This window comes from Macaca fascicularis, chromosome 3, assembly GCF_037993035.2.
Source record: "Macaca fascicularis isolate 582-1 chromosome 3, T2T-MFA8v1.1".
Classification (NCBI taxonomy): Eukaryota; Metazoa; Chordata; class Mammalia; order Primates; family Cercopithecidae; genus Macaca; species Macaca fascicularis.
This window is the reverse complement of record NC_088377.1, coordinates 115,961,628-115,983,631: the sequence shown is the minus strand read 5'-3', so window position 1 is coordinate 115,983,631 and position 22,004 is coordinate 115,961,628. Positions and strand designations below refer to the sequence as shown.

General features: G+C 34.1%; 2 protein-coding genes across 27 annotated transcripts in view; both read right to left on the bottom strand.

The window, feature by feature from the left end:
• Positions 1–22,004, bottom strand: part of DGKB (diacylglycerol kinase beta) — a 764,643-nt gene that overhangs the window by 83,613 nt on the left and 659,026 nt on the right. The window lies entirely within an intron of this gene.
• LOC102141554 (myosin light polypeptide 6) lies at positions 19,086–19,798 on the bottom strand. Its single transcript, XM_005550070.5, has one exon. The coding sequence runs from the start codon at positions 19,779–19,781 to the stop codon at positions 19,326–19,328; it is 456 nt and encodes a 151-aa protein (XP_005550127.3). The 5' UTR covers positions 19,782–19,798; the 3' UTR covers positions 19,086–19,325.

Here is a 22,004-nt window from a genome sequence, read left to right as displayed (position 1 = left end):
TGGTTATTTTAGAGTATGTTTTTGAATTTTTATATAATAGTAAATTTCCCGAATTTCTTTTGTTATTGATTTCTAATTTTATTCCATTGTTGCCAAACATGCTTTGTATTATTTTTCATCTTTGAGCTTTACTTTATGTGCTAGCATACGGTCTATCCTGGAGACTGTTTGATGTACACTTGAAAAGAAAAGCATAGTCTACAGTTGTTGGCTGGAGTTTTATATAAATGTTATACAGATATTTATTATATTGGTGTTTATACAGATGCTGATACATATACAGTGGTTCACAGAGATCCAATGTTCTATTTCCTGTTGATTTCTATGTAATTATTCTACCACTTTGAAATTGGGATATAGAAGTCTCCAATTATTACTGAATCGTCTATTTCTCCTTCCACTTCTGTCATTTTTTGCTTTATTTTGATTTTCTGTTGTTAGGGTATATATGTTTACAACCTACTGAAAGATTGACGGTCATTATTAAATGTCCTTCTTTATCTCTAGTATCATTCTTTGTTTTAAAATCTATTGGTATAACCACTCCAACTTTCTTGTGATTGATGTTTGCATGATCTATCTTTCTCAGTCATTTACTTTCAATCTATTTTTATCTTATAATTTAAGTGTGTCCCCTGAAGACAGCATACAAATAGATCTTGTTTTTCCTCGCCATTCTGACAATTTCTGCCTTTGATTAGGTTATTTAATCCATTCACACTTACTGCCATTTTTGATATGGCTGGATTTGTGTCTGCCATCTTAATTTTTGTTTTCTATAAGTCTGATGTCTTTGTTGTACATCTATTACTTTCTTTTGCATTTACTATTTTCAAATGCAGAATTTATCTTACTTTAATGATCTTTTTACTTTCTTTTCTTAAGCAACTTTCATGGTGGCTCTAGGGCTTACCATCTACATCTTATCAGAATCAGCTTAATATTTATACTAACATAATTCCAGTGAAATGTAGAACTGCTACTCCTACATAATGCAACTTCCTTTCTGAATTTTTATTATATTTTTATACCTGTTACATCTATAAAAGTTACAAACACATTACTTTCCTATATTGTTACATTATATAATTTTGTATCTTTTACTGAAGCTGAAAGAAGAAAGAATAGCCATGAAACATTTATAGCTTTTGCTAATTAACTTTCTTATTATCATTTCTGGATCTCTTCATTTGTTCCTGTAGATCAAGTTACAATCTGGAGTCAATTTCTTAGCCAATAGAGCTTTGCTTTCACCCATCTCCTTTGTGCTATTACTGTCAAATACATTACATTTCCGAGCTATGGGTTGAATAATATACTATATGCATAATTTCTTATACTATTGTGTATTAAATAAGTTAAAAGAGGGCAATGAATATGTATTTATACTATCTTTTTATAATTAAATAACTATCTTTATCAGTGTCTTTTGCATTATAATGTGGATTCAAGTTATTATAACATCTGGGGTCAGTTGCTTTCAACCTGCAGACTTGCCTTTATTACTTAACGTAAGTGAGTTGGTTAGCAACAATTTTTCTCAGTTTTGGTTTATTTGGGAATATGTTTATTTTGCTTTCACTTATGAGAGACTTTTGATCAACACAGAATTCATGGTTGATTTTTTTTTCTTTCAGCCCTTTAAATACAGTATCTCATTGCATACTGACCTCCATTGTTTTAGGTGGGAAGCCATCTGTTAGTTTTCTTGAAATTCACTTGTAATTTATCAAGTGGAGGTTACTTCTTGCTGCTTCTAATTTTTTTTCCATGTCTTAGGACTGCAATATTTTTACTATGTGTGTATGTGTGGATTTCTTCACGTTTATCCTATTTGGAGTTTGTTAGCCTTACTAGATACATATATTAATATTTTTCAATGAAGTTGGGGAGTTTTTAGCCTTTTTAAAAAATATTTCTCTGCTTCCCCCGTCTTTATTTCCCTTCTAGTAGTCCATCATGCATATGCTAATATTTCTCTGAGTAGCATTTTTCTTCATTGTTAAAAATTGTTTGGATTATATAATCTTTACCGATCAATTTTTAAGTCATTAGTTATTTCTTTGCCAGTTCAATCCAGGGAAATTTTCACTTCAGTTATTTTTCAACCCTTGAATTTAAATATGTTTCTTTTGAAATAGTTTCTATTTTTATTTATAGTTTATTGATAGCATTTATTTGCATGTTATTATTACCATTCTCTCCTTTACTTTAATCATGATTTGTTTCTTCTTTGAATGTACTTATAATGGCTAATTTGAAGGCTTTTTCTGTTTAACTCAACATCTGCTTGCAATCACAGGTGGTTTCTGTTGCCTGTTTTTTCTCCCTTGTGTATGGGTCAGATTTTTGTTTCTCTTCAGGTATCATACTTTTGTATTAGAAACTTGACACTTTAGATAATGTATTTTAGCTATTCTGAGTACTTACATTGGAACTTGTTTGCTTGTTTGTTTTGTGGACTGTCTGGTTTATCTCTGTGAATTCTAGTCCACCACCACTACCACATGCCCCATTTTTCCCTCTTGTGTGAAGTTTCTAATAAGGCTCCTAAGGGAATACAACCTTGGCTATATGCCCTGCAATGATATGACTTTTTCAGGACACTCTTTGACTATCTCTTTCTTTGACCATATTCAGTTGTACTAATTGCCAGCCTCTTACGCTCTTGTTTTTAACAATGCCCTGGTGCATAGATTGCTTGAACAACAGATTCAATCAAATTCAGGATTATTTGAAGAGATAGTTCCTGAGGTCGGTGTTTGAGATACATTTTGAAGTTAGGAGGACACTTAGTTGTCCTAGTTAGTTGTCTTAGTTAGTTGTCTCTATTCATGGTTCACTCCAGCAAAGCAGCCAGCTTACAGTGCAGCATGTATTTCCAAAGAATCCACCAATCTCCTCCCAATTGCCTTTCATCATTACCTTCACTGTTTTTGAAAGCACGTGTAGGTTTGAACTTATTCACACTCTATGACAAAGTAAGTCAGTTCCTGTGGGAAGAGATACGGAGCTTTCTGTTTTGCAGTCTGTTTCTTCCCTTTGCAAAACCTCTGAACTACAGCTTTCAAACTGGCGTGGGGACAATAGTACAGTCTTTTCTGCCTGACACTCTAACTTTAGTTGCTGAGTATGAGAGATTCAATAGTTTTAACAGGTTTTATTGACTACATATTTATTTATTTATTCATTACATGATCCATGTGTGCCTTTTGAAGGAATATTTCCAGAGATTTGTTGCCCCTAAGACCATGTAGAGAGACTTAAACACTTTCATAAAGCAGTTTTTATCAGTTTCACCAAGGAGTGGGTCCACAGAACTCCTTATGTTGAAAGAGAAATGTTTACTTTTAAAAAAATCTAGCTACTTGTATTAATGAAATGTTTGTCCTTTTTTTATAGCTTGAACGTGGCCAAGGCCACATAAGCAAATAATTCTTATATATAGATATTAACAAGATGATCAGAATATTGTGATGGATTCCTTTTGATCAGGTTAGTTAATGATATAGACAATCCTATGATATATTTTTAAAAAGTGATAGTTAGAGATTAAGAAAATAATAGCAATTAGTGGATTAATTAAGAACATAATTTTCTACTTTGTCTATGACACAAAGGCCTAAATTTAGTCTTTAAATATAGTCAGTCAAAGTTATGATAATAAAATGTACTATTATATAAAGGGAATTATTTATTTATTACTTACCAATTTAGACCATTTAATCTTCTAATTAATTTCTCTAAAATGAATTTAAAAATATTACTGTCCTCTATACTTGGTAGAATTTCTATTTATTTTTGCCTCCCTGTAAGTCCCCAATCTCCTAGTTTCTAAACTAGTTAGTAAGTTTCCATTTGAAATATCTGAAGGTCAAATTATTATTTGGCTCTAGATATCCAAGGATTTAGAAAATGTCCAATCACATCATAAATAACCTTTCAGAATCCCAAGAAAGTATAATAGAAATGAAATAAGTAAAAATAAATCCACACACAGAGACAGAAGCCTATCAGAAATTATTATAAATTTTTGAATTTCAGGGAAAAATGCTATTACAAACATGTAATCCCTAGTTACTCTTTTTTTTTCTTGATTCTTAGATTTAAAGCCAGATTCCTTCATTATTTCTGACCTGATATGAAACACCATCTGGCATGTGCGTGCTAAGAGGATTATATGTAAGCAAAATAGATATTTTTTTTTCTCCTTCTGACTCTAAGACTTTTTAAAGGCGTGTAGATTATTTAAGTTTGAAATGTGAAAATTAAACTGGTAAAGAGAAAAGACAGTTTCTAGTAATATGTTTTTTAAAATTAGAGCAATTACACATTGCTTTAACAATGAAGTATTTTAACTGGCATTCTGCAATATCTCTTTTAAATTTTAACATCATGACTATTTTCCTTGAAGATTATAAATTAAGATTCCCTAGAGGAAATGATAAAGATTTTCATAATTATCTTATGATTTATACACATGTCAAACGGAATCTCATAGCTCACTAAATCTATGTTGGCCAAATTTTTCAGACAATTATCAAATATTTATCAATATCCAGTTTCATTTAACTTATAATACATGAAATTAATCAATTATATAACACATATAAGATTGCAATTCATGTTTGTGGTTACTTTTGAAAATGAAGAATTTTTGCTGTTTTTAACATTTACTTTAAATTACAAAATTTTAAAGCGAGGAGTTTCTAAGTCATGCAGTTAAAAAAGAATCTCATTTATCTATTTAATGGGGGTCTCACTATGTTGCCCAGGCTGCACTCAAACTTCTGGGCTCAAGTGATCTTCCCACCTCAACCTTCTAAATAACTGGGACTACAGATGTCCCCACGGCAGCAGGCAAGAATCTCATTTTTTTGTTTGTTTGTTTTAAGAGAAAGCTGCCATCTATAAAGGGTATGTGACTTATCTCAAGGCCCACAGCTATTTGATGAGAAGTTCAGGGTTAGACTACAGGTGGTCCAAGCCTTCGTCCATTCTACCTTGGACACTACTGTGCTTCCTTCACAATCCTGATGAACTTTTGTTCAAAAAGTTTCACTTTGGAGGGTTTGAGAATATATATAGTTGCCCAAACTTCATGCACACCACACTGTAAATTGAACTAGATTCACACTTTGGAAAGCAATCTTTTCCTACATTCTTACTCAAATGATTATAGTGGCTAATGTTTGAATTTCAAAACATTTCCTAAATATGCAAACTACCAGAGAAATCTATGAGAAACAGCCAAACAAACTAGCCAATGCAAATAAAAGGAATAGATCATAATGAAAGTATCCAACAAGGATCTGCTAAAGTCAATCTACCAGGCATACGAGTGATCTAAATTTCTATTTTACATATGGTATCACTAAAACTTATATCGTTTTATCTTGACAAAATTACACAGAAAATAGAAGAAGGAAGGAGGGTGGCAAAAAGGAGAAAGAGGCAGCAATCTTGTTTATTGGCCTAGTCCTTTGTGCTGAAGTATATTAAAAATGCAAATACTAAAAGCATGGAACAAGGGCATATAAGGGCACATATATTTCACACATACCTATGTGATAACATTTATCCATAATTTCATTAAGACAAAAAGCAGCAGGCAAAATGAGGGGGCACTTAAGATGTGAAATTCTATTAAAATTTTATCTATTCTCTTTTATCTCTTGCATATAAGATCATGCTATGTTCAGAATTCTGAATAACTACGTATGTCACAAGAAAATATAAAATGAAACAGTTGAGCAAGTTTTTTGCTATCATTGTCAGCTGTGTCTGTCAAGAATATCAATTGAGATGGCATTTGTTAAGCCTTTGTCTATGCTGAACTAGCTACGGTATAGAGTAGTTTAACCCATCTTATCCCATAGGCTCAGATAACTCAATTTCAGAATCATGGAGAATTTCTGGCTTTCAAGATGAAGGTTATTATATCATCAGCTTCTGTGTCTCACTAAATCCAGTGATGACAAGATTTTTCATCATTTATTTTTATTTTATTTTTAAAATGGGTGCATGTTAGGTTTGTAGAACACAGGGTAGAAACAACTGAAGTTAGTGTTATTATTTTTCACTTTGAAGGAAATAAGAGGCTGACAACAGTGAAGGACAAAGACAAAGTTGTTGCTGGACATACTCTGGCACATAGGCCACCTCCCACTGCAACCAGTTCTAAATTAATTATTTACTGTTATTTTAATGCGGTAATCTTCTGAAGTATCCTGTCTATTGTGAATGGGAGTTTCAACTCATTATTGTTTTGTAAAACCTAAGACTCTAACTTGAAGAGACACTAAATTTAACATGAGTCATCTGAAAACAACTTTAGAGCTGTTTATAGTACACACACACACACACTTACACACACGGTACAATGTTACACTGGGTGCTTCATAATGCCACTCGGACAGGACTACCCACAAAGCACACTGGCTTTGCCCAAAACTAATGGCTGTGAGCAAAAGTGAAGCTGGTAGATGATTTTGAATTTTGTAGCTATCAGTAAAATAAATCACGAGAGAAATTAACGCTAAGATTTTCAGGATCAAATAAATACTCAACCTCTGCCATTGCTCTGGACATATTAAAACACTTTCAAAAAATACATTCTTTTCTGTCTCAAAACTCACTACTTCTGTCATCACCAAAGAAGAGTAAAGCTTCAACTACCTAGCATCATTTTTTTTTTTCCCTGTGTGTATGTGTTCAAAAATAATTTTCTGTGAATGGTGATAATGAATTAAGAAAAATAGCATTTAGAAGTACTCACAGTAAATCTGAACATATAAATTTCATTAAGAAAATGATCAGGCTGTGCTGATATTATACACAAAACCAACGTATATGTATGAGAAAGTCTATTCTACAAAAGAAGGGCAGAACGTATTTTGTATTAGCCCAGATTAATTTACTTATATATAAAATCCAGCAAATCTGATTATTTCTTTGTTAGAGAAGTTTTCCAATTTTAAACATTCTATATTGTTTTACTTGTTTATAATATGTAGTCAGTATTACACATACATATATACACTCATATACATTAATGCATTGCTCAACAGGGATACATTCTGATAAGTGTGTTATGAGACGATTTTGTCATTGTGAGAGCATCAAAGAGTGTAGTTACACAAATATAGATGGTATAGTTTACTATAAACCTGTATAGCATGTTACTTTACTGAATACTGTAGGCAATTGTAACATAATGGTAAGTATTTGTGTATCTAAACACAGAAAAAGTACAGTAAGAGTATGGTATTATAATCGTCTGGGTCTAGAGTTGTACATGCAGTTGTCAGTGACTGAAATGTCATTATGCACGGCCTACATCACTAGATATGAACATATATGAACATGTATTTCTATATTTGTGCCTGTAGCATTATTTATTTGTTTCTATGAAATTTATACCACTATAGAAATGCCAGAAAATTAAGCTATCCCAGGAGAAAATTACTGAGGTTAATCTTTAGGAATATTGTTTTTGTAACAATTACAAAATACACTTACGATCAATGATTGTCCTTCATTCCCAAGAAATCTGTCTCTAAGTGTAAAGTTTTTAAATAAAATATTTTGTTAAGTGTAACAGAATAAATTATGATATATTTCATCTGATGCCAATATAACCAAATAGTTTTAACTGATAGAAAAAAATATAAAAAATAAATATTAGACAAATTTCATATGTATTAATAATAATAATGCAAAAGTAAATGTACTGTGTATATAAATGCAATGTAATGAAATTTTACTATCTTTGCAAAAGGCAAAACTGCTTTATAGTGAAAGATTTGTGGTGGAGGAGTTGTGAAAAATAGTCTTTTGAAAAGTCTTGCTGGATCATTTTTTTCTACTATTGTTACCTCCTATGGGCTCGTACTTATCCTGTACTAAACCTGAACTTAACATTTTTAGGGCAAAACAAATATTTAACGAAAGAGTGCCTCAAAACAACAAGAGTAGAGTTCATGTGAAATAAACTGAAGTACTTTGTCTTCATTCTTTTACTTGGCAAATACACACAATTCAAATTTATTCCATACGATTTATCTTTCTAGAAAATGTGACTTCACATAAATTGATGAATGCTTTTTTTGCCTGAAACCATGATGTCAAAATAATACTTATCATGGCCTAGTCACGTAGTGTGCTTTTGGGGTAAATACCATTATACTGGAGGAAAAATTTCTCTTATCTGAAAAATGGTGTATGTTTTCAAAAGCTATTAATGTAAACTTTCATTAATTAAAGAGTTATTATGTGAGGTAACCTGTAGAGTAAAAAATACTCCACAAATTAAAAAACACGAGTAGAAATTAATGCCATCAAATAAGATAGAGCAATAACTAAACTCTTTCAAGTGAAAAGCACATATAATAAGAGAATTATTGTAACAGTGCCACATTTTATGATAATACTACAGATTCAAACATACTTTAAAACCTTAGTTTAAACTTTAGAATAAGCTTCTGAGATCAATGGATCTTTCTTACTAGTCTTATCTCTTTTCCTTCTCCTTGTTTACTTTGCTCATTTCACTTCCTATAAAGAACCATTCTCTATTCAGAGTAACCTTTATACACATTACTACCTCTATCTGGAAAGCTACCCTCTCCATATTTACTACGAAGTCGAAGTACCTCAGGGAAGTCTTTCTTCCTCTCCTACCGGATGAGATGTGTTCTTAACATGTAAGACTACTATAAATATTTCACAACAATTAAATAATTACTATGTTATAATTTGTGTCTTGACTATTATGCTGTGATCTTCCAGGAGGACAAGAACTAAGTCTCTAAGTCTCTGTTGTTCATTGCTGGCTGATGAATTGTATTAAGCAAGGTTAAAACTACACTTTTTTTTTTTTTTTTTTTTTAGATAAGGTCTCACTGTGTTGCTCAGGCTAGAGTACAGTGGCACAATCATAGCTCACTACAGCCTTGAACTTCTGGGCTTAAGCAATCTTCTTACCTGTGCCCCTAGAGTAGCTGAGACTACAGCCCTGCATCACCACCATGCTCAGCCAATTTTTAAAATCTTTTGTAGAGACCAGGTCTTACTATGTTGCCCAGGCTAGTCTGGAACTCCTGGCCTCCATTCACCTTCCTGCCTTGGCCTCCCCCAAAATATGCTTTTTAATGACTGTCCAGTTCACATTATATTTTCTGATAACATTCTATAAAAAACTATTTAATAAAAGTAATTTATTAGCATTTTAAAGAGCTATATCAGAAAATCATGAAAAGATTTCTTCAGGAAAATAATTTCCATGTTATAAAATTAAGTATTTTTTTGTGTGAATATGTGTATTATTATGCATATATATGTGTAATTGCACATGTGTGTGTGAATGTGTGTATATATATATATTTATATATAGTCTATTGGTATGAAATGGATGGTAATTTTCTGCTATACAGAAAAAAAATCACTTAAAACTCATACTGTGTTCTATTCCCTAATAGTGTCTGAAGGTTCACTTTAATGTGATTCTGATTAGAGATGGTCATCTTTATTGATTTTCAAAGAAAAAGGGAGGAAAAATAAGTCAAGTTGATGTGCAGTTTTGACATTTCTAAGGAAAAAATACCTTGTGCTTGAGGTATGTCTGTAACATTATGCAAATATCCCAAAGTAATCAAATCTTCCTCATAATGTTCAACTTAGCTGAAGTTTCATTCAGTGGGTTTCAGATAAGTTGATGTGTTTACTGGATTTTCCTCTTAGTCTTTCTGAGAATTCTTAGGAATGCTTGCAAGACCCAAAGATACGCCAGGTGGTGGTGTTCTGCAGACCACTGGCCAAATTTTTCTATTGGCCCATCCCGATTTGCTAAGGACCATTTCAGGTTGCTGTTATCTTCTCATATCCTTTTGCTTCCCCCTTAATTCCTCTCCTATATGTGATAAAACGAAGTGAAGATCTAAGAGTAATATAAGAGGATTAAATGAAGAACTATAAAAGGCTAAAGGAGATTAGATACTCGAGCTCCCTAGAATCCATATGTCTTATCTTCTCAGAGACCCCTACATACTGGCCCATTTTGTACTCAATCCTTCAATGTTTTGGTGTTTTAGAATCCATATGTCTTTTTAGGCAAAAGACTGCCCTGCTCAAAATTCCTTGCCCTTAAAATCTAGAGTAATTTAGTGAAGAAGAAGAAGAAAAAAAAAAGAATTTAATCTCTTCAGGGGTTAAATGTTGGCTTATTATTGTTATTATTTGTTTTGAACTTAGGATGATTGGCCATATGACCATGCATTTGCTTTAGGGGAAGAATCTCATGGCACTATATCCAGACCCTGGAGACAAAAGCAAGAGGACCATAAGAGTGAACCAAATGCATCTCAAAATTTGTGTGATTCCATCTTAAACTACCTAGCGTATAGCATGCACTCAGGACTAATTCAAATTCCTAATTCAGAAAGCAAAAAATTAACTTTTTAAAGGGCACAGTCTGATTAGAAACACCCCAAATGTGTTAGTAATTAGAAAACAATATTTAGTCTAAAGTGTTTTATCACTTTACTAGCTTAGTGTTTCATTGCTCTCAAAATAATGAAGAGGTACTTGTAAGACAAAAAAGTGCTCACTAAAGTAGCAACTCCCAGAATGATGAATCTGTCTGTTTTAGTGACAAATTCTAGACTCGACTCTACAAGCAAAACTTCTTTACAAGCTCTAACGTGTCAATTTCTAGTCTCCAACAATTTTAAGTTCTTGACTACATCCAGAGCAACAGGAAGAATCTGCTGGTCACTCTGAAATAGCATTTTGTTTTTGCTACACAAAGAATATTCAAGCTCATTATTCATGCTTGTTATTTTGCCTTAGTGGTTGCAAAAAGAAATATTAATTTCTTGAGGTGTCTTGGCTTGAGTTGGAAGACAGAGGGGAACACACTGAAGATCCCTCAAGACAATGCAAGCTTATGTATAAGAAGGGACTTGCCTTAAGCTATGCACAGGCAAAGAAAGGAAAAAAGGGACATAGAAAGGAAGTGGTGGGGAAACAATTTTCAGACAATTCCCCACCCTAGTCTGGTGATCCAATGACAAATGAGACTGTCTGAAGCAACTCTGACTGAAGAGCAGCATCAAAGTCTCTCTGTCTCTCTTTTTCTTTGCCAAGGGAGGATGTTCGTATTTGCTATTTTGTAAAGCAATGTTTCATGCCAGTGTCCTTTGTTCTTGCCTATAAATTGAGTCCCAGAATTTCCTTTTTGCTATCTTGCAAGTGTAAAGTGGGTGTGATTGGGGATAATATCCCCCATTGGCAGTCCACACTCCACACTCATGACTCTTCCCTTAGTCAGACGTGCTGTGAACTGAATCATTGAAGGAAGGTTGATAAAGCAGGAATGTTTTGAAATGAATTTTCTATACACTTCTGTAAACTGCCTAAAGATGATGATTATCATCTGAGAATAGGAAGCATACACTGCGTGGAGGAGGGGAGAAAAAGTGGACAGGTAGTCCAAGAGAAAAATTATCTGCATCATTAAGAACCAACTGTCAAAGCAGAGAAACCAGAATCCAGGGAGTGTGTGGGGTGGATCCACAGGTTGATGAACAGAAGAGCCACCCACTTCTCAATCCCCCTCCCACTCCACACCTACTCCCCAGAGAGTGAGTGAAAGCTGGAAATAAAGCTTCTGTTTGTCACTCCTGACATCACAATTACACTTAACTAAACAAAGGCCTGGCAAAGGCACTTTTAACCCTAAACCTCAGAGTCAGAAGGGCACCTGTTTTAGATTCAACAAAGCAGCCCCAAATGCCTGGAAGGCATGGTATCTTTGTGGTCCCCCTTGCCAGGCAAGTACAAACCCTTGTGAGCTACAAACCCTTGTGAACTACAAACCTCTGGCTATGAGTTCTTTCTTCTATGTTTCCTTGGGATGAAACTGTCAACTATGGAGAAAAAGTAAGGAACCTTGTGTTGGACTTTGAAATTCAACATAATACCTAAATAGTAAAGAAAAAAGAATGCTCTACTCCCTCTCACAAACACAGTTGCATGTACTCTTGTCCTTGCTAATTGACTCAGGAATGAAGTATAAGATAGTAACTACAGATTTAAAAGGAAAATAAATTTCATACACTATTCTCCAAAAGTAAATGTTAAGATTTCTGAAATTTACAAACATGTATACTATGTGTATATTTATGGTTCTTAAACTACTTGAATTTATCTTAGCAGTAAAATATCCCCCAATAAAATATTCCTCTCCTTCTTGAAAACATGACCCACACAATGCTAAGTGAAATATTTGTTACAAATACCTTTCCAGTGGTTTAAACACTCCAAATGCAAAATAAATTGCAAGGAAAGAATAATATTTTTGAATATAGTTTTATGTGAATGAATTGTTTATGCAAACATAGATTTAATAATCTGAATCCAAATAACAAAAAATCATTCCAAAATATTTTACCACCGTATCCGGTTTTTACTAACCTTTATATCCCTCAGAAAGTTACTTTATTTTGATGCTTTTCTATTGGCAACAGTAAAATCTCAAGGGACTTAGAAAAGGTGATGGAGGGGGAGTATTCTCAATCTTATATCATTGCAGTATTCACTTTAAAGCAATGTAGTCCTTTTCTGTTTCTGCCCCAACATTTCATAATTATATCATTTTACAAGAATTGTGTAATTTACATAACCACCTAAATTGTCATAATTGCTAGAAAGTGCTGAAAAAGCATACGGTAGGCATTTCAGATTCATTTCTGCTCTCTGTTTGAAACTCATTTTAAATGCCTTTTGCATAAAAATTCTTTTGGTCAACAAAAAAGTAACTTGTATTTAATTTTGCAGGAACCTTCTCTTCTTCTCCTTCTCACACTGACTTCTCTTCTTTCAGGAAGACTTTCTCAGATATTATACCTGAGTACTAACAGGGTCACATGGTAAACAAACTCCTTCCTCTTGATCTTACAGAAGAAGCTGAGACCACAGAGGTTAGCTGACTTGATCTGAATACCACAGGTCACATCTGCGGAGCCAAGTCTAGAAATCACTTTTATTTCACTTGCATGTTTTGTTCATTGTCCCACACTGTTCTACACTGCATTTAGAAAAAGGAAGAGGAAAAATACAAGAATGGAATGGTCTCTCTACAGTTTTCTCAGCATGCCATTTCTATTATAATTATCTTAACCATCTGTTTTGCTTGGAACAGGCGAAAGAATTTGATATTAAGAAACAAAACTCATTCTATACAACAGAGAAGGGCTTCAGAAATGGGACCTTATTTCAGAATACAAGAGTGGATATCAATTTTATCAGAGGTTCATCAGTGAAGTAGAATGCCAGTATTTGACCATTACTGTTTTGAAAATCAGTGACTCATGTAGTTTTGTAAATAAAAATGTGCAACTCAAAGTTATTGCAGCATATTGTTTATAATATTTGCTATGAGTGTAACGTGGAAACCTGAAGTAAAGCACCATTAAACAGTTAAGGGTATTGGAAAATGGCAACTTTTCCCAATACCCTTAATTGTTTTTCTTTCTTGAATTCTGTTTCAGCTTCTCCTCTAAAAAGCTAATCCATCCTTGCATACTTAAAAGACAATGTATTAATGTTCAGCTCCTTGAAACTAATTTAGCTGTTATGTGAAGCTATAAAACTTAGTGGCAACATATGTGATAGGCGTAAACAACAGACCACGTTTCTGGAATGCTTACCTAGTGCACGTGTGCACATATATGGACACACACACTGCACAAACCACACACATGGATGCACAAAACATACATGCAGAAGCATAAAAACAATTTATGCTTCAGAGTTTTGAAATAAATAAGAAATAAGCTGTTTCACTTATTTTACTTTTATGTCAAAAATTACTGTAAAATATGTATTTTACTGCAAATTAAGAAAAAAATTGAGAGTGATGTACCTGTCTTGCAGTTATAGGCTTTTCAAATTAAAGATAGTATTTGAAAGAACCAATAATACTTCAAAATCATTATTTAAAAAATTATTACAAATTAACCAAGCTTCAGAACAGGTAAACTCCCAACATGGAAGGCAGCTTATCACTTTTGAAATAAGCATGGAAGGCAGAACAATTTTCATAGAAAAATGGGGAGTATTCATTCCAATTAATTAAAAAAACAAACTATTATTTTGGCCAAAAAAGGAAAATTAATAGCAAAGGTAGGATGAACCAGAGACCCTTTCAATATTGTCTTCTAGAACATAAAGTTATTATAATACACTAAAGAAGAAAAAAAATGGAAACAACATATACATTGATAAAAGAACAATTTTTTTCTGTTCAATAAGAGTCAATTTTTTTACAGCTGATAGATGTACTATAGTTCTGTAATTTTGCTGAAATAATTTTAGAAATGCTGGGAAATCTCAGCTAAAGGAAACAAAATAAAGTTCATAAAATTTTCTAAAAATCAAAGCCATGAAATTTTTTCCCACTGTGAAATAAATATATTAGAAACAAGTAATTCAATTCCAACTTTCTCTTTCCTGTGATAGTTAAAAAACTTAACCGGCCGGGTGCGGTGGCTCAAGCCTGTAATCCCAGCACTTTGCCGAGGCAGGTGGATCACAAGGTCAGGAGATTGAGACCATCCTGGCTAACACGGTGAAACTCCGTCTCTACTAAAAAATACCAAAAACTAGCCGGGCGAGGTGGCAGGCGCCTGTAGTCCCAGCTACTCGGGAGGCTGAGCCAGGAGAATGGCGTAAACCCGGGAGGCGGAGCTTGCAGTGAGCTGAGATCTGGCCACTGCACTCCAGCCTGGGCGACAGAGCTAGACTCCGTCTCAAAAAAAAAAAAAAAAAAAAAAAAAAATACAAAAAATTAGCCGAGCGTGGTGGTGGCGGACGCCTGTAGGCCGAGCTACTCGGGAGGCTGAGGCAGGAGAATGGCGTGAACCCAGGAGGAGAAACTTTCAGTGAGCCGAGATCATGCCACTGCCCTCCAGCCTGGGCCACAGAGTGAGAATCTGTCTCAAAAACAAACAAACAAACAAAAAAACCCAGAACTTATAAACCAATAACTTAACACATGAAAGCCAGTTCAATTCTTACACCAGCACACATCTAACAAAAATTGAAAATAAATAGAAAAATATGTAGTGAAAACAGTCGTGTAGACCCCTAAACATTTTCAGAGTTTAACATTAAGCACTTTTTTTTTTTCTCATGGTCACTTTTCTTTTTTCCTTTCCTTAGTTGTAATGTGATGTTTATCCTCCACTTCTTAATTTCTTGGCAATGTGGTAGAGCATCAATAAACCAATCTGGCATATTAACCCTAGTAATCAGTTTGGAATGTGGATAAACTTCTTTTTGCTATTGCTTAAATTTGTGCTCTTCTTGTAAATGAGGTTCATTTTATAAACCACAGGTAAAGTTCCATAGTCCAACATTACACTTGCCCAGCATATTTCTACGTGAATCATTTGTGATATGCTATTACTTTGTTTAAAATATATATACCCATATATATAAGTATTTATATGCATATATATTATGTATGTATAAATGTGAAGGTGAAATGGACTCCTTCACTGAAACAAGAAACATGGGCTATAAATGGTATGCTCAGTGTATTCATGTTTCATTCTGCCCTTCCTCCATTCCTCCCTTTCTCCCTCTTTCCTTCCTTCTTTCCATTATTTTTGACTTCCTTCTTGTTTGTGTATTGTCCTTTATTCCTTCAAGAGGCAGGCTGTGAAAGTGCTAATATATGAGAAATTTATTCTTTAATGTAGTGTATTCAATCCACTAACATGCCTGCCTAGCCACCAAATAGGCATTAAATGTGAGAACACAGTCATGAGTAAGTATAGATAATATATATTTTATTTATAATATTTTACAGTTACTCAAGGTAGTTTTTAAAATACCATTTGAATTTTCATTCATATATAATTCATGCTTTTGTTTGGAATATTAATCAGAAACAGGCCTGAGAACAACAAAATAGTTTATATGGTGGAATCAATAATATGATTACCTAAGATATGAAACAAGATGTTAAATGCATTGTTATCTTGGCACCTAAAAATAGATCATCTTTTTAAATTTGCCTGTTTAAGATGACATAAAAAACAAGATAGTTGTTTTTTATTTTTCTTGATAATCTTTGTAGTGTTTAAGGAATGTTAATCATTCATTCATTCAATAGTAATGTAAACACAAAAAGTAATCAAGAATCTTGTCCCTAGTCGAGGTGATAATTATTAAAGGCCATTTATATTACTACATATATCAGTAAAACTTAACAATATTATTTTTGTATTAACACATTTTGAGTATGTCTATTAAATTGGTGTTTCCTATATATACAACCATATGACAAATATCTCTCAGGGATTGGTGAAAGAAAAATTTCTCTGAAACTCATAACCTTTTATCAGAAATAAGAATTAATGAAAATTATTTGATATGGTTTGGCTCTGTGTCACCACCGAAATTTCATGTCGAATTGTAATTCCCATGTATTGAGGGAAGGACCTGGTGGAAGGTGATTGGATCATGGGGCAGATTTCCCCCACGCTTTCTCACGATAGTGAGTTTTCAGATCTGACGGTTTAATAGTGTTTGACAGTTTCCCCCTTCGTTCTCTCTCTTTCGTGCTCTGGCATGTGAAGACTGTGCCTTGCTTCCTCTTCTGCCATAACTATAAGTTTCCTGAGGCCTCCCCAGCCACGTGGATTGGTGAGTCAATTAAATTTCCTTTTCTTTATAAATTATGCAGCCTTGGGTAGTTCTTTACAGCAGTGCAAAAACAGACTAATACTTTTGATTTTTTACTTAATTTCCAGGAATTTCCAGGCTACATTTTTGGCTTAACAATAACTTTTCTTAGAGTACATTTTCTGATTTAATGAAAATCAAACTTAGCAATGATCATAGCAAATTATTCTCAAAATGGTACAGGACGGAGGAGTAAAGTTGTTGTCTTCTGCAGAGAGAAAGGAGGTGGACGTGAAGTTGAATCTAGGCAGGGTAGTTACAGGCAATTCTCTCTGGGTGGTTGAATGGCTGAATGGTTACAAATAGTTGAATTTCATATTATATCTATGTGTACTTAGTAATTAATTTTTAGATGCTTATTGAAATATCATGAATACAAACTAAGAATGTTAGCATGCTTTATATTGGGTCTTGCATATTTAAAAATAATTTTGTATGTGTTGTTTTTACTAGGTCAAAAAAAAAAGATCGAGACATCTAAAACAATGATTATGTTACAGTGAAGAAGGACTTTGTTTTGTCAGCAATAGAGCATTTTCCAAGGGAGATAGATGAATGCCCACTCCCAGTGCCTAACTTTGTAACTGCTTTTGCTGTTTGTTTCCTCTCATTCATTTTGCATTCCTGTTAGGCTTGCATCTGTTTATGTTACTTGTCTATTATTCATCTACAGGATAACTGCTCAGCAGTCGTTACTTCCTTTCATATCTTTTCTGCATCTTTTGTTTCCATGGGTTGTTCTGGCAATAAAACCAAGAAAAGGGTACAAAGCTTATAAAAAAGTGCAGTTGGAACATCATGTTTTTACAGCTCTAAGAACGTTATTGCTGATTTCAAAAAGTTTTTTTTAAATGTTAAAATGTATTCAGCAAAGTTTAAAGCTCATAGGTATGATAAATTTGAGAATTTGAGAAAATGAAATTTAAAAAGTGTTTCCAAAACAGCTCACTACTGTTTGATCTTCACATGGCAGGCTGCCTTGTGCAATTTTCTGTTTACTGTACATTTTAATACCTAAGTTTCAAGCAATGAAGTCATAGTAATTCCTTACATTTATATAGCACTTCAAAATTTTATTGTGTGATTACTCATTCATTATGTCCTCTAATCTTTCTAGGTAGATAATTAGCATCTTCATTTTAAGGATAGGGAAAAAAAGGGTAGTCACTTTGTTAAATGATATGCTAAGGTCAAAAGGTCAATGAATCTCTGAGCCTGGAATCTACATTAACTTGATAGCCTAGCCTGGTATGGGTCAGAAAAATCTTCACAATATACAGTTGCTCCAGACTTCCTATAAGCCTAAGTGGTAAGATAAGGTTTGGGGATTTTAGATTATGTTAGCATAGTCTTATGTGTGATTTTAAATCATTATTGTGTACCTAAACTTATTAAGACTCTATTATCAGGGGATTGAAGTTTAGTTGGGAAAGAGGACTAACATGTGTCTATTTTACCACATTACCTTCATAAATGCTTAAAGGAATATACTTTAGGTCTTATTTTTGCCAAGAAGATAAAATTAAAAATAATTTGATCCTGCTACCTTACCAGCCACTGCATATACATTTTGTTTAGAAAATAATGGAAAGAAAACTGTGGCAAAGTGGAGAAGGTAACACCATGGAGGCACACATATGTTCTGTATCTTCCCTTATCAACAATTACATATTACCAATATATACACACCCAATAAGTGGAAAACTTTTCTGCCAAAGAGATTGCACTTTTTTCTCTCTCTGTTAAATAATTGCTACATTCTACATCCCACGCTTGTAAAAGAACAACCCAGTAATCCCCCAAAGTCTAGGTTCCATGTAAAATACATTTTGTATGATCATTATGTAATACTTGTGAAAAATCGGAGAATTTTAACAAAGCATTTGATTTGCACCCAAAACAACCAAGAAGTGTCAATGTTTCAATAATTGCATAATTCTTTTTAAAGTTATCATCTTTAGAGTGCTAAAGCTATCATTAAGTGATAAATAGCAATATAATTTTATTTTGGCCTGTGCCATCCTGGACTCTCCTAAGAAACCTCAGTTCATACTTCCAGATCATTATCAGAGCTATCCCTGTCATCATGGTGTAAGATGACTCCTAAGGAAAAATGAACTACGTCTCTCTATCTCCTAAATCAAAAATGTCAGAAAGGGCTCCCTTACCTTTTCTTCCCTCCCCAAGAGAAAGACCTTTGGTGAAAACACTTAGTTTCTGCCATTTGGCTTATAATGTTATAATTATATTTACTTTATATATTTACTTTATACATTAATTATATATTTACTTTATACATTAATTATATTTACTTATAATGGCGAGAAGCTACCTTTCTTTTTTTTTTTTTTTTTTTTTTTTTGAGGGCCCAGAGAGCAAGTTTATTTGGTGAATGCGTGAATGCTGACGGCAAACATCATCCAAGAGACAAGATGGGAAAGGTGCTGAGACGAGAGCCTAGGGAAACTTCAGGCTAGATACAAAATTCACACAGGGAAAGGCACGGAGTCGGGAGACTGGGAGGGTCCTCAGCCATTCAGCACCATGCGGACGAGCTCCGCCCCATGGGCCCGTCACCCCGACAGGATATGCCTCACAAACGCTTCATAGTTGATACAACCATTGCTGTCCTCGTGCCCTGCCACCAGCATCTCTACTTCTTCCTCTGTCATCTTCTCACCCAGTGTGACAAGAACATGCCGGATTTCAGCACCCATGACAGTGCCATTTCCTTCCTTGTCAAACACCCGAAGTCCTTCGACATAATCCTCATAGGTGCCCTGGTCCTTGTTCTTGGCCACTGTCTGCAGCATGGGCAGAAAGTGCTCAAAGTCCAGCACCTTCACGTTCATCTCATCACTCTTGGGGTTCCCCAGGACCTTGAGCACCTCGGCGTTGGTAGGGTTCTGGCCCAGGGCCCTCATCACGTCCCCACACTGGCTGTACAGGATCTTGCCATCACCTGTTCGGTCAAACAGCTGGAAGGCCTCCTTGAACTCTGCGGTCTGGTCTTCGGTGAAGTCACACATCCTGACTGCTCAGCTCTGCGGGACCTTTTCCTGCAGTAATGGCCGAGAAGCTACCTTTCTACTCTGACATCTTGCTCTCTGTTGCTGTCTTTCAGTTGCCGAGTAATTAACTCTTAATAAGCTGAGTGACAGTAAATGGTTACAGTTTAGGAGGATTAATAAAAGTTGCTACTAAAATATATATATTTAATAAGCACAGAGGTATCTGAAAATTTTTATGTATTCTCCTTACTGAATTTGTAGAATCTGTTTAGGTAATCACTAACCCTTTAGATAGGGTCTCTCCAAGTTTCCTTCAACAGATATGGCTTTAATATCAAGTCAGCTCTGCCCTTTTGTTGACTCTCAGTCATAAATGCCAAGTAGAGGTTGGGAACTCAAGCATCATCAAGAAATGATCTGAAAGTGACTTAAATTGTGTTCTGGCCCAGATTAAGCCTTTCAGAGCAACTATAAATGTACAGCGCTTTCATCTAACCTAGCCCCATGGGCATTTAATGAAAGTAAGTGCTCATTACTGTTACTGTTATGAATTATAAAATTAATAATTTGTATACAATACATAAGACAAAATCACAATAGAAAAAACAACCAACAGCCTAATTTACATTTAGTAGTCCAAACATACAATTTCTCCTACCTAAAATTTTTACTTTGGCATTTTCTTTCATGGCTATCTGTAATTCTATAAAGGTCAGCAAAATACTGAGCTATTTTGGCCATGCAAAGAAGGGTTAAACATAAATCCTAATGTATTACAATTAAATATATAAATGCTATGTTCCTAAACCTAAGTCATACAGCTTAATATAAAAAACGACATGTAAGTAATAACCTATAGAATACATACATAAGGAAATTGTCCTTAAGAAATAAGCTGACTTTAAGTAGCTTATAAATACTAAATAAAAATATATTGCAAATGAAAAGCTTTTTAAAGTTGAATTGGAATTTTTTTTTTATAACTGATTTGATTTTACCTGAAAGTAGGAAAGCAAAGTAAAATGAACAAGTAAAATTTATTTCGCTAAACCCCAGGGAGTTTATAAATATGTCATGAGAACATTTATGTAGACAAAATAACAGAAAAGGAGCACATTAGAGATACAATATGCAAAGTATGGGAGAAAATATTAAGAAAAACAGTTTTACTAACATTATACCATGACTGAAAAATTAATGATTAAATAATTAAGAAAATATCTCACAAATTATTTTTAGAAGCAGAGACAATTAATTGGGATAACAAGACAAATAGCATCAACATATACACACGCAGACGTGTATATATATATACACAAAAGTGACCTAATTTATATATTTCAACATACTTATATTGAAAAGCCAATATGGAGCAAATCAACTTTATTTAATTTATAATTATTAGGCAGATGATGCCTGAAGAATGCAGAAACCTTAGCCATTTTCATTTGATTATTTCAGTCCCTGACCTGCCTACAGGCTGACATAATTCTCCTTCACAGAGACCAGTCTCCAGTGGTTACCAATCTTGATCTTCCAGGGTAGAATGAGCTCTCTTTGAATTACTGGAGCAGGGCGTATGCGAGGATGGATAAATCAACCAAACCGAAAGGCCTTGCAGGGCAAAGAAGCAGTAGGGCACCTGTCCTTACATTGTCCTGAAAGTGACCTCCTGTGTGACTTTCTGCGAGGTAAGAGGTAATTCTGCCTCTACTTTAGCTTAGCTTATATCAGTCACAGTAAAGGTCACAAATCCTGACAGCTTTCTGTGCTTGAGACTCCGATTACTGTGTATCTGAGAAGGAGCAGAGAGCTGTGAGACCTGCTTCTCTTAGGAATCTAGGTCAGAATTCATTCAGTAATGCCACCCAGGCCCTTCAAAGCAATATCTTACATTGTAGAAATACTTTGAGCAAATCCTGACGGTTGTTCATAAATTATATTACAACCTGAAGGGAGAAAAAGTTATTCTGTCCCTTTTTTGACTCCAGCTTCTCATAAGATAAGTCATAAAATTTAATTGGTGTCCTCAGAGCAAGGTCATAGTTCTTAAATTCACCTCTACCCTTCATAACCTCCAAGTCAATAATAATAACTGAAGATGATGTTAGTGCTACTAAATTTGATAGAAGTGTCGGCAGCAGTTAATGTACAAGAAACCCATCCAAATATATGAAGGCTGTTTTTTTCTTTTAAGAATGTGAAGCTTTCTGAGTGTCTCTGAAATACTGCAAATGTTTG